At 54.9% G+C, this 13,451-nt stretch overlaps 1 protein-coding gene across 1 annotated transcript in view; it reads left to right on the forward strand.

Annotated features, from left to right (window-relative positions):
- Window positions 1–13,451, forward strand: part of PLEKHD1 (pleckstrin homology and coiled-coil domain containing D1) — a 31,151-nt gene that overhangs the window by 3,971 nt on the left and 13,729 nt on the right. The window contains exons 2-6 of the mRNA XM_003987777.5: window positions 8,167–8,260; window positions 8,593–8,682; window positions 8,924–9,000; window positions 9,815–9,906; window positions 10,869–10,921. Coding sequence (XP_003987826.1) covers window positions 8,167–8,260; window positions 8,593–8,682; window positions 8,924–9,000; window positions 9,815–9,906; window positions 10,869–10,921 — 406 coding nt within the window. The remainder of the gene's footprint in view (window positions 1–8,166; window positions 8,261–8,592; window positions 8,683–8,923; window positions 9,001–9,814; window positions 9,907–10,868; window positions 10,922–13,451) is intronic.

The raw sequence follows: 13,451 nt of genomic DNA on the forward strand, positions 1-13,451 counted from the left end.
ACGTGGCAATACCGAGCTGTCCCCAAGGGCTGAGGGGAAGAGCCTTGCGTGTCACCTCCACGCACCAGCCTCAGCCTCTAGTGACGCTGGGATTTGCTCTCGCTTTCTGGCACACGTGGAACTCTGCACAGCCGTGGGAGGTGTCCCATGAACACAGCTGTAGCATTTCTGCTTGTTTTATCACAGCTGGAAGGTGCCCACAGACTCCTCTTTTTATAATCAGTTTGTGTTCTCCACACTTCTTCCAGTGAGACAGCATGGTGGGAGGGGGCAAGCTGGCAGCTGCGGGATCTCCCCAGATCCTTCTGTCCATGACGCTTGCCCCTTTGGAAGGGGTGGCATCGAGGTTCCACTGAGTCCTTAGGTTAAGGAGATGGGCACAATCTCACAGCTGTACAGTGAAACTATATTAATTCAGGCTTCACTGAATTAATGATTCGCTGGGACTAAGCCTCCCAAAGTTAAGCGAGTTCATACAAACAAGTCATACGTCCCCCATCCCCAACCCCAGGACCAGTCCCTAGTGGCTGTTGATGTCCTGTTTGAAAATGAGTCCCACCTGCATAGGGGTCAGGCCTCAAGCAGGACACTTCAGCTAGCTTATGTCAAGAACTTGGAAATAACAAAGCAATTTCCTTTGAGAGCGGATGGGGCTGTGCCGGAAAGTAAACCGAGGCTTGGCGGCAGGAGCTCTGAGTTCCAGTCCCAGCTCTGCCAGTGACCAGCTTCGTGGGCCAGGCTGAGGCATGAGAGCATCTCCCCTCACTGGCCGGCAGTGTATCTTCTACAAAATGGGGGTGGATCACACTGAGGTTTCTCAACTGTGTTCCATGGATGACTCTAGAGATGCCTTGACTTTAGCCACAAGGGGGTGGGGAGCACAGGGAGGGGCTCCAAGGCTCCGCCCATTTCACCCAGTGCCTCTGCACTATGATCAGTTTTATAGATTAACCCTGTCTTTACTGTATTGTCTGAAGAATTGCACTAACATTTTTTAAAAGTCCCTTGGGCTTGATGCTCTGCATAAACCCTAACTTGTCATCACTCGTGCCCTTCACAGGTAGGATTCCTGTTGTCCTACCGCCTCAGACCTAATGCCACACAAGTGGCCCAGGCCAGGATGAGCACTCCCTGAGCATACCAGGCCACCCGGAATGAGCAAAAAGGGACACACACGGGGGAGGGGGGGGGGCGGGGGGGGGGGGCGGGGGGGGCGGGGGGGAGGGCTGTGTCATTTCTACCATCCTTCTATCAATTCTGAAAAGGACTTCTGATAAGCTGTCCTTTCCTGGCTCCAGGATTCACCTGGCTCCAAACCCACACTCGTTCTCAATGCCTGAAAGGCTGAGGGATAAGGGAGACTGGGTGCTGGTCCTCTTCTGGAAGGTTGTATCTGGGGAAGAAGGGGCAGCCACGCTAGATAGCCACCTTCCTGAGAAACGTAACCCACGGGTGGCTCTCACGTTTACTGGACTCTCGCTGCCATCTGGAGAGTGAGTTAACTTTATCCCGAGGAACTCCAAACCAGCACCCGGGCTTCTGTGTTCCTCACGAGGCTCTAAACTCTTGTTTCCTTGTTTATGGAAGGAATGTGCCGTCCACTGTAGGCAGTCCTTGTTGCACGAACTCAGCTCATCCCTCTCTCTCCCCCACCCTACCCCGTGGCCACATGGCCACACCCGCCTCTCACACAAGGTGTCTGTGAGTCTGGTAGACTATGCTGAAGAGAAGGTTTGGCAGTGAGAAAGGCGGAAGAGGCATTTAAATCACCGAAGTGTGAACGCTGTCTCATTGAGTGCTGGCGCCCCGTCTTCTCAAGCCTTCCAGGCACCCCATCTTGCCATCAGCGGAGATGGGATTGTTCACCACTGTCTCTAGACGCTGTAGGACCCAGACTCCCACATCTTCTCTGGGTCCTCTCTCCTCTGCGCTCTCCCATAAGCCCTCCTCCCCACAGCCCGCCAGGATTTCCCCTGACTCCAAATTTCTCTCTGTGCTCCAAGACCCTTTCCAGTCCCCACTCCCATGCTTGGCTTCTGCATCTCCAAAGAAGAAGTTCAGCAAAGTAGATCCCTTTCTGTCTTAAACAGGACCTGCCCAACTCGGGAAGGACCCGTGGGCCTAAACGGCATGTTCTCTCACTTTCAGCTGGATTGATCGCGAGGCCAGTGTTGACCATCCCGCTCTGGCTGAGACTTTGTCGCTTTCAGAGCACCGAGGAGGGGAGTAAAAGGTGGAGGCAAAGCTTAGGAAATCCCTCCAGGGTCCCCTTGTCTGTGTTGGGTGGCACCTGTCTCCACCCTGTCCACCTAAGCTGGCAGCTCCCCTCATCAGCAAGAAGCAGCCCCACCCTGCTCTGGTCCCCTTACTGCCCCTCCCCCCACACCACTGCCCACCCTGTTTGCACTTATCTGCCAGTAATCCCAGACATATTTTGATAACCTTGAACACACTGTTCTTTACATATGCTGTTCCTTCTGCCTGGGATGCCCCCCTCCTCCTTTGGCTTCCTCCCAGATTCCTAACACACTCCTATTCGTTCTTCAAAACCCTGCTCAAGCTGTCACCTCCTCTCCGAGAATGCCCTTGGCTGGACACCTAAACCATTTCATTCCTCCCTGGTCTGCACCCTTCCTGTACCCCATACAAGCTTGCAAGTCACTGTGTATCCCGGTGCTTTATGGTGTCCCAGGGTATCCTGGTGCTTTACAATGTCTCAGGGTATTCCAGTGCTTTCCAATGCTGTAGTTTCCTCTGGTGCTTACAGTGTCCCAGGGATCCTGGTGCTTTACAGTGTCACAGGGTACTCGGTGCTTTACAGTGGTGCAATGCATCCTGGTACTTTGTAATTATCCCAGATCCCCCACTTACCAGCTGTGTGATCCGGGGCACATATTACTTAACGTCTCTAGGCTATAGTTACCTCACCTAGCTAATGCGAGGAGTGAATGAGTTAACACACACAACAGTGCCTGGCACAAAGGAGGAGCTCGATTAGCTGTTCGTTTTAATTACTGATTTCTATCCTCTCTCGCCTGCATTTGACTTTAAGCAACTCGAGGGCAGGGAGTCATCCAGCCCCAGGGCCCCGCCTGGCCTTACCAGGTGATTCGTGAATGTTCGCCCCACTGAGCTGACCAGCGGCTTGCAGTCTCTCTGCAGGGAAGGGCTCCAGGAGGACCGACAATTTCAGGTGATGAGTGACCAGGAGGGGCCATATGGAGTGGAGAGCAGGGCCGGGCGTCCAGAGCACCACAGTTGAGAACACGAGCTGCGTCTGTGGACGGAACTGAGTTCCAAGTCTGCCTCTTACTAGCTGCTTAATCTCCCTGTGCCTCCGTTTCCTCAGGCTACAGAAACACAAATACCCCCATCTCTTAGAGCGGCTGTGAGAGATTTAAAAAGATAACGCAGGAGCGCCTGGGTGGCTTGGTTGGTTGGACTTTCGGCTCAGGTTCGGTCCCCGAGTTCAAGCCCCGCTTCGGGCTCCACGCTGATGGTGGGGAGGGAGCCCGCTTGGAATTCTCGCTCTCTCCTCTCTCTCTGCCCTTCCCCCACTCACACTCTCTCTTAAATAAGTTAACTTAAAAAAAAATGACAATGAAACACTTAGCAAAGTGAGCGTCTTGGCACCTTGCAAACGCCCCTTAAGCTGGACATGAAAATACTATTCTTTAGGGCCTGAGAGAGAAGGCAGCCGGCCCTGCAGACCCCTGCCCACGCTCACACTCTCTGGGCTGCACTTCAGCCTCGTGGGGCTGCCAAGGAGGGGCCTAGGGCTGGAGACAAAGCTGCGCCCAGGACTGAAGGTGGCCCTGGACGGAAGGCTTCAGACAGGAGGGAGCAGCAGATGCAGGAAAGTGCCCGGTGCTTGCAGGACAGAAGCAGGCCAGCCGGTAGGAGCCTTGTGAGTGCAAATGGGAAAGGAGGCCAGGGGAGGTGGCTGCAGACACCGAACGTAATAATAAATAATAGCAGTAATGAAAGTAAATGTTCATTGAATACTTACCACGTGTCACACAATATTCTAAGTCTTTGTGAGACCAAACTGATTTAATGATCCCAACAACCCTAAGAGGTATAGCTACTATTATTATCCTCAGTCACACCTGGACCTGAGGCGTCGCGATCAGGTGACTTGCCCCGATCACACAGCTGCTATGTGGCAGAGCTCTGACTCTTGGCTAGCCCCACCGTGGTACCACGGCCCCTGGCCCACCGGTTTGCTGCCCGGGTGCCGGCACGAACGAACGGGGAAGCGGCTCCACATGCAGAATAGGAGCAGGGACTGTGGTCTGTGGGTTCCAATCCCAGCCCCACCTCTGCCCTAGTTGGGTGACCTTGTACACACTACTTCACCTCAGTTTCCTCACCTGTAAAATGGGAACAAGAGTCCTGCCTTCCAGGATTGTTACATAGATCAAATACTCCGGTACATGTAGAACACTTAGCGGGGGAGCAACATAGGAGAACAGCTGAATAAGTCGGGATTACCTGCAGCCCTTGCACAGCCGGCCAACTTGTAGGGCACAGAAGGAGATGGCTTCTGGCTTGCAGTCAGAATGAGATTGTCTGGGAGCAAGGGGACTTTGACGAAAGGGACAGGAAGACGAGGTGCCCTTCTGTGCAGGGGCACTCGGGTCCTGGGCCCCCACCTGCTGAGAGGAAGCTGAGAATCATCGGCTGGAGCAGTGAGCTGTCACTGAGACAGGTTTATGAGGAAAGGTGGCTCTTTGGGACCTGGAAGGCTGCCTGCCAAATGTGCCCTTTGTTGGGCGATACTCATCCCTGCCAGCCGGGGAGTCACCCTCCTCCTCCAGGTTCATGCCAGCTCCTCTCGCTTGACCCTAACCCCCACCCAAACCAAGCTGAGAACAGCTGGAACGAGGCTGGGCTGGCATGCATGGTGTGTGGGCCCTTGGTGTTCCTAGTGATCTGATCCTGCCGCCTTCTGCCTGGCTCCTGCTGTAGCCACACCATAGCCTCTCAGTTCCTTCCAGGGCCCGACACACTTCCCACCCCAGGACATTTGCACCTGTGGCTCTTCTGTCTGGAACATCTTTCTTCTCCTCAAATGTCACCTTCCTAATCAGGCTTTCCCTGACCACCCTGTTTAATATTGAAACCTGAAACCTACCCCCCACCCCGCCACCCCTCACCCCATTACTTACTTAACCCTGCTTTATTTTCCTCTATAGCATTTATTAGCATCTGGTAAATGGCCTCTCTCTCTTATTTATTTACTGGCTGCTTCCCCACTACACATACTCAAGTATAAGCTCTATGGGGACAGGGATTTGTGTCTCTCTTGCCCACAATTCTATCCCTAGCACCAAGGACATTGCCTGCGACAGAGTAGGAACTCAGCGATAAATCTTCACAGCAGCCCCCAAGAGACATATACATGCATTCCTTATTTTATAGAGAAGCTTTGAAAGGGAGGCTCAGCAAGACTGGGAGCTTGCCTGAGACCATGGCTTGAAGGATGGGGATTGTTTAACTCCAGAGCCCCTGTTCTCTCCCTGCCTGTGAGTCATGTGATCACCTACTGATCACATCCTTCCCTTCCCCAACCAAGTCCCTGGCACAATGCTTTACCCTCAGTGGGGAGGGGTCTCCAGAAGCGTCAGGAAGGCAAGAAGGAATTTGTCTTTATTGGGTTCCCATAACAAAATACCATAGATGGGGGTAAACAGTCTCTTAAACTGTTCAACTGTTCTGTTGAACTACAGAAATGTGTGTTCTCACTGTTCTGGAGGCTGGAGATCAAGGTGCCAGCACAGTCAGATTCTGGTAAGGACTCTCTTCCTGGCTTGCAGACGGCTGCATTCCCCCTACGTCCGCATGTGGCAGAGCGAATGCAAGCCCCCTCTTCTTACAAGGCCGCAGTCCTATTGTACTATGGCCCCACTCTTTGGGCCTCACTTAACCTTAATTACCTCCTGGAGATCTCATCTCCAGATACAGTCACATTGTGGGTTAGGGTTTCAACATATGTGTTTCAAGGAACACAGTTCAGTCCATCACAGCATTTCAGAAGCCATTGAAAGGAGGGGAGGAGGGCCCCCGGAGGCAACCCTGTGCTGGTCTGTCTCACACTTCCCTAGGGCGATGCATATTCAGAGCATGGGAAGGCATCACTCAGCCCTGTCCTGGGCCCTCTGGGAATTGGCAGAATGATGAGCAGAACCTCATTTCGTCCTCAAAATAACAGACGAGATAGGTGTTCTCATCCCCATTCCATAGGTAAATAAACTGAGGCTCGGAGAGGTGAGCTCACCTGCCTAATGCCCCTCAGCCAAGAAATGGCAGGTCTGTCTGATGCCGAAGCCTATGCCCTTAACTACTTTGTGAAGTTCTTTGAAATAGGCAGGGGGCATCTCCCTTGGCCCATGGGTCACAGGGGGCATGGCCCTGTCCCCCGGGAACCCAGCATCTCCTCGGGACAAGAAGAACACCTGGGTATATTGGTGCTGGGTGCCAAGTGCACCGACCGGTCAGCAAGTTCAGGAAGAGCTCAGACAGCACTGTAGGCTGGACTGGTCACCAAGGAAGGGCTCAGCCAGATGAAAAGCGACAGGGAGGGCTTTCCAGGGACAACTGCAATGCAAAAAGTAGTGAGGTGGGGATGGTGAGTTTGGTATTGGCTCGGGACAGAGAAACTGAAGGGCAGAAGTGGTGGGAAAGCTGAGAGGATGGGCAGGGGTCAGGTGCTGGCCGGCCCAGACTGTCCCCGCAGCTCTGCAGAGGGTGCTATTTATGTGTCCTTTCTCCCTGGGGGGCAGAGAGACCTGGGGGAAGAGCTGGCGTGAGCAGAAGTCCGCAGCTCCCTCCGGTATCCGGCTGGGCCGAGAGGGTCGGTGCAAATAGAGAACAAGGGTTGGCTTGAGGCTCGCACCAAAGGACAAAGCTGAGCTTCTCTTTCCTGGGGGAGGTGAGGTGGCAGCTGTCCCGGGGACCCTCCCCCAGCAGCTGTGGCCTCAGGAAAGATCCCGGGGCTGATGGACTTCCGGAGATAAACTGGCTTTCTGTTACCTCCGGCAATTTTTCTGGCCCCTGACAAGAGGGGGCCTCCAACCAGTAGTGTGCCGGTAAATGGCTGACAACTGGCTCTCTCAGGGGTGGTGGGGAGCCCTGTTTGTATCATTTGATGACTTTCCTGGTGTAACTGCTCCCACTGTGACTGATATCAAGCTACCGACGCGATGTTACTGAATGCGGGGCAGGGGAGAGAGTCACCCTGCCGGCTCCTGTCAGCCCTTCTGAGTGGCTCTGGTGCCCACCCCTTCCCCTGATCCTGCCGTGATAACAGCAGTGTTCCCGGGGGCCCTGGGAGCACGGGGCCAGTCGCCGTGGTTGTCCCTGAGCCTCAGGGTTTTGAGACCCGGCTGGATCTTTTCCTGGAATTGTACTTGGTGTTTCATCCCGGTCAGCTCCGATTATCGGTCCTAGGAGAGCCTCCAGGCTGGGTCCAAGTGCTCCGCCCGTTGGCATCAGGCGGTCGCCTCCACAACAGTCAGAAAACACCAGGTCCCAGAAGTCCTAAGTTAGACGTGAGTCCCAGAAGGAGGCCATGAAGCACGCGGACAAAAGGGAGTGCTGGCGTCACATGGAGGCCGCAGGCCTGCCCTCACCAGCCTGTTCCGCACGTTGGGTTCAATTGTCAGTTTCACGATTCCTTGTCAGAAGACCCATCCTGGAATTATGCACAATCTCTTAGTGAGGTGGGGGTGGGGGCGGCTTCTCGGCTCTGTTCTCCTAGGGCAGAGAGGCCGAAGGGCAGATATGGTGGGAAAGCTTTCTTCTCTCCCTTCTCCCCCTTCTCCTGGGGTGGACTGGAGGTGATGGCTCGGGGGATGAAGGTACCGGAGGGGAAGGACTACAGATGCCCTCCTGTGCCAAGGGTGGCGGTGCAGCGGGACGGAGGCAGTTTGGGCTTCCCAGTCCAGTTGCCCACCGGTGTGAGGGTCAGGCTGCCGATGGCGGTGGGTGACTGGCCAGCAGGGGCCTCTGCGCAGATGTGGAACACGAGCTGGTGAGGCTGAGCCTGAGCTGGTGAGCCCACGGGCTCTCCACGTGAGTGCTGGGCCCCCTGAGGCCTTGCTGTCCCAAGACACCTCACCCTTTTCCTCCTTATTGCCCCTTCTTCCCCACCACCCACTGTAGGTTTTTCATCATCAAAGAGAGCTTTCTTCTTTACTACTCTGAGAGCGAGAAAAAGAACTTCGAAACCAATAAATACTTCAATATACACCCTAAGGTGAGGCAGCCTCTCCCCAGGGCCACAGTGGGTAGGACCCCATGGGGACAATGAGGGAGGGTGTCCTGCAAGGGTGGAAGACAGTCTCTTCTCTTGCTGTGGTCTAGCAGAGAGTCTGAAGAATGAATCCTTCTTGGGACACAGGACTCCTGCCCCCTACGACTCTTGCTGGGCCCCGAGCCTGCCCCAGTCCTTCCTCTTCCTTCTAGGAGTCAGTTCTGGTCTGGCTCCCAGCCTGGGGCCCTTGGCAGGACCTGGCTTTGGCTGAGGGCTCCCAGAGGCCTTAAGTGATGTGGGCGGGGTGGGGGCTGCCTGTTCTCGTTCTTTCTCAGGGAGTCATCCCCCTGGGAGGCTGCCTGGTGGAGGCCAAGGAAGAGCCCAGCATGCCCTATGCCATGAAAATCTCCCACCAGGACTTCCATGTGAGTAAAGATCTCCTCTCAGCCTGGACTGAGCAGGGCAGACCGGCTTCCCTGGGAACCTCCAGGCTCCCTGGGGGCAACCGCTCCGGTGGCCTGGCCTGGGAGGGTGTCAGGGTCATAGAGATGTGGGACGGTGGATGGAGGAGCAGAGCGGAGGAGATGGAGGAGCAGGCTGCGGGCAGCCTCTGGCATCCCAAGAGTGGGTCCTCTCAGGTACGCCTGTGGTTCTTCTTCTTGGCAGGGGAACATCTTGCTGGCTGCTGAGTCCGAGTTTGAGCAGACCCAGTGGCTGGAGATGCTACAGGAGTCCGGGAAGGTGTAAGTACTCATAGGCGGGGGGGCATGTCCAGGAAGTGAATGGTTATGGGCTGGGCCCACCCTGATCACCTAGTGGGAACTGAGGACCCCAGAAAAGGGCAGGGTGAGGGAGAAAACTGTCCGGGCCGTCTCGGAAACAGGGCTGTGGGAGTTGGTTAGAGTGGGCAAGAAAGAACAGGCCAGGATGAGAGGTCTGCCAGGTGGGCTTGGAGCCCAGTGACCTTTGCTTGTCTGGAGTCACAGGTGGCAGACGTAGACCACTTGTCTCCGACTCTTGGGAGCAAATCCAGCACCGCTAGGAGGGTTTGGCTGCCTCCTGACACCCATCTCACCTCCCCAGGTCCACAGTGAATCCTAGCATAGATTGGAGCGGGTGCTTTGTAAAGAGTCCAGATCATAGAAACCTCCAGCCCAACACGGTCCATTTACATGTGAACCCCTGTCCCGGCACCTGCTGGATCATGCTTTTAGCTCAACAAATAACACTGCGCATGCCCCATGCGAGGCCTGGTGCCAGGTAGTGGCCCGTGGTGGTAGAGAAAGCAGTCTGGGAAGCAATCTCTTCCCTGCTCCGAAGCTGCTGGCCCAGTCCTCGGTGGCCCACTTTGCAGCCTGGGCTGGCCTCTGGGGACTGTAACTGATTGATGCTGGTGGCATGGCCAGAGCCACGGGAGCCAAAGTGAACGGGGCTGCGATTCTGGAGGAGACAGGATGGGCGAGTACACGCCATGCACGGTCTCCCTCTCCTCTCCCCTTCTGTTGTAACGATTTTGTGTTTCTTCTCTCCTCTGTCCCATCTGCCCTCCCTCCCCAGGACTTGGAAGAATGCCCAGCTGGGAGAAGCCATGATCAAAAGCCTGGAGGCCCAGGGGCTGCAGTTGGCCAAGGAAAAGCAGGAGTATTTAGGTTGGCTGGAGGGATGTACTGGAAGCTGAGGCTCCCTAGGTAGCACTTCAGGGCCGGGGTTATAGCCGGGGCTCGGTGGAGGACGGAGGAGGGGAGCTGGGGCAGGGCTTAGCAGGCTACCAGGAGCCATAGGTAGAGGCTTGTATGGTGTAACCTGTGTCCTCTTGGCCAGTGTGGCAGGAGGACCTCTGGGCCAGCTTTGTCACTTGTCTATCAGCTGCGTGTCTCCAGACAAGGTAGCCTCTGTAAGCCTTAATTTCCTCATCCTGAAAAGGGTCACGAGAATAGTCCCTAGGTTTGGGAGGTGGGACCTGGGGATCAGGGGAAATGAGAACGTGCCGGTAAGCATTTGTTTCAGGCACACAGTAAGGGTCCCATGAATGGAGTTGGTGTTATCCTGCCCTGGGTTCCCGGGTCCTGAATTTGCCCCAAACTTCCACCCCCTTGGCCCACTTTCAACCTGACCCTGTGCCCCTGACTGGCTGACAAGTATGCTCTGTTTGGGAAAGAAGAAGGTGAGACTGGGGCTTTGATCCTTTGCCTAGGATCTTCTCCCCTGCTACCTCCTTAGACACCCAGGGCCTCGGTGCTGGGTCCCCTCTGCCTGCTTCATAACCCCCCTATAGCCCCAGAACCTGCGCCCCCCCCACCTGCCAGACACTAGTGCAGGGGAGCAGCACAATTAACAGCACTTCTAGGGGTGCAGACACCCCCCCCCCCCGAGCTTCTGAAGATGAAGCCGCCCCTGTGCGGGGACGGGGACCAGAGAGGAAGGTAGTGGCTGCGGCCAGCATGTCAGCTTCTATCCCCAGGAGCTGGCTCTGCCCGCTGGCTGGCCTGGACATGACAAACCGTTTCCCTGGGAGATCCTGGAAGTGAAGGAGGTTACTGGAAGGCCCTGGCCCCCTCCAGGCCGGAGCCGGACTGAGCTTTCCGTGAGAGCGTGCGCACTTGCTTTGCAGACAAACTGATGGAGGAGACCGAAGAGCTCTGCCTTCAGAGGGAGCAGAGAGAGGTAGGCACACGGAGGCCGAGGCCGCTCCGAATTGCTGCCCCTCCCCCGCGGCCCCTGCTCCGGGGACCCCTTAACAGCCAAGGTGTACTGGCTTGTGTTCCTGGCATTAGGGACGCATGTAGGGGAGCAAGGCACCCAGAGAACTCTCCAGGAAGTCAGACGGGCAGAGCAGGGGCACCATGAGGTGACCGTGCTTGGGACTTGCTGTGGCTTCTTGTCAGAGAGCATTTGTTCTTGCCAGTCGCCAGAGACAAAAGTAAAAAGGGTAGGTGACCACGTTGTTGAGAAAGCCATCCCAAAATTGTATAAGCTGTATCAGTAGGTAGTGAGCTGCCGATCACCGGTGATCTTCACAGGAGGCTGGGGTGGCCTCCATAGAGGGACTTCTGCACCACGAGGGTGATTGGATTGGATGAACTCAGGGGTTCCTTCTTCCTCTAAATGACACAACGTAAGTTCCAAAAAAGCCAAGCATTAGCTGGAGGCAGCCTACACTGGGGAGCCGCTGAAGTCCACTCTATCTGGAATCTCCGAGCGGCATTGGGCCTTGCCTGTTTCTGAAGTGTCATCAGCACTCCTGAAAGGGCACAGTAAGGTAGGGGATAGCACGGCAGACTTGGAGCCAGGCCGCCTATGTTTGTATTTGACCTTCAACGCTTCTAGCTGTGTGACCTTGGACAAGTTACCTAACCTCTCTGGACATCAATAGTCTTTCTTTTTTTTTTAAGTTTATTTATTTATTTATTTTGAGAGAGACAGAACAAGAGCAGGGGCAGGGCGGAGAAAGAGGGAGAAAGAGAATCCCAAGCAGGCTCCACGCTGTCGGCACAGAACCCAACGCAGGGCTTGAACTCATGAACTGTGAGATCGTGACCTGAGCCAAAACCAAGAGTTGGCTGCTTAACCGACTGAGCCACCCAAGCACCCCTGAACATCAATATTCTTACATGAAAAGTGGAGACAATGGAACCCGTCTTACTAAGATGTGAAGATTAAGTGAGATGTTATATATAAAGCGCTTGGCACATAGTATGTGCTCAGTGAGTATCTGTGTTTGTTAGCGTCATAATCATGTTATTACTCATTATGGGCCCATTCTGCGTGTCAACTACCCGAGGCCTGAAGCTGCAAAGTGCCTTTCCCATAGGAGAGCCTGACTCAGCCCACTTCTCTTCGCCCAGTCAGTTTTTTCTTGTGCCCGTAGGGCTGGGCCCATCTGCCTGGGCTCAGTGCCTCCCTCTGTGACTTTTCTCTTGCGAACCACCTTTCCCAACCACCCTTCACTGGGCTCTGAGACAGGCCCTACTGTCAAGAAGCATCCTGTCCCTGCAGCACCCCAAATATCCCCAGGGCCCAGAACTGCACCTGGCCCAGGATGAGTGCTTGATCAATGTTTGTGGAATGATTCACCGAGCGAACATTTTTGATTCTTGTCATTTCACATTACATCTTGATTTGAATCTAGTAGGACGATCCGGCCTCATTTTCCTTCTTCAGACTTTTACCAGATCTTCTTGCCCGTGTATTCTCCCAGCTGGACTTCAGACTCATTTCGTCATTTGACGCCAACAGGAAAAAACCAAACCCAAACAAACAAGAAACACACCCCCAAAGCCATGGAGGCTTTGCGTTAGGATTCCATGGATTTGAGGCTTGGCGTGGTGACGGCACTGAGCCTTCTCCCAGCCGTGCCGTCTGGGCGTCCGTGCCTCCACGTTCTCATCTGGGTCCTGCATTAGAGTCTTGGCATTTTCTTCACACGGTTCTGCCATTTTGACAAGGGAGCCTTCTGGTGGCTTGTCAGCAACCTAAAGACAGGTAATTGAGGAAGCCAGGGGGTGGGATGGAGTGACAGACACAGCCACCGGCAGGGAGAGAGACAGACTTATCCATCAGAGAGGCTAAATCTGGGGCAGCAGTCAGCCGGAGGAAAATTTAGACACTCTATCTAGGTCTTTAGCCAGGAAATGAGGCCAGTGGAGACCCACCGCACGCAGGCCTCACTTAAAGCCGTAGCACGTTGAAGGAGCGAGGCCTGTCAGCTGTGAGCTCCCTGGTCTGGTGCTACAAGATCTGAGCGAGACTCACTCGGGCCCAGCTGATCCCCCGTGAAGGCTGCTGTGAGCGGGCGGAAAGGGAGAGGGCCGTGCCTAGGTCCGTATTCCCGGGTCAGCTGCACGCTGCAGATCAGGAACAGAAATCACTGCTTCCCTGACTTGCTCATCCATATGATGGGTCTTCTTGTCCCCTGCATCTTTCCCATCTCCACTGCGAGGCTCAGAGGTTGTCTGGGTGCGCGTTGGGCCGCTTAGAAAGGCCTCGGGTACAACAGCCCAGTGATAAGATGAAGATTCTCTGATCTTTAAGAGGCAGTCTGGCCTAAAGAAAGACTCAGGGTCTGGACCCCGGAGACTCATATTGGAGTCTCAGCTCCATCACTGACTGTGTGGCCTTGGGTAAGTTAACCTCTCTGAGCCTCAGTTGCTCTATCTGTGATGCTCTGATAAGAGTTGATGGCTGTGGCTGCCTA

The sequence above is a fragment of the Felis catus genome, chromosome B3, assembly GCF_018350175.1.
Source record: "Felis catus isolate Fca126 chromosome B3, F.catus_Fca126_mat1.0, whole genome shotgun sequence".
Taxonomy (NCBI): Eukaryota; Metazoa; Chordata; class Mammalia; order Carnivora; family Felidae; genus Felis; species Felis catus.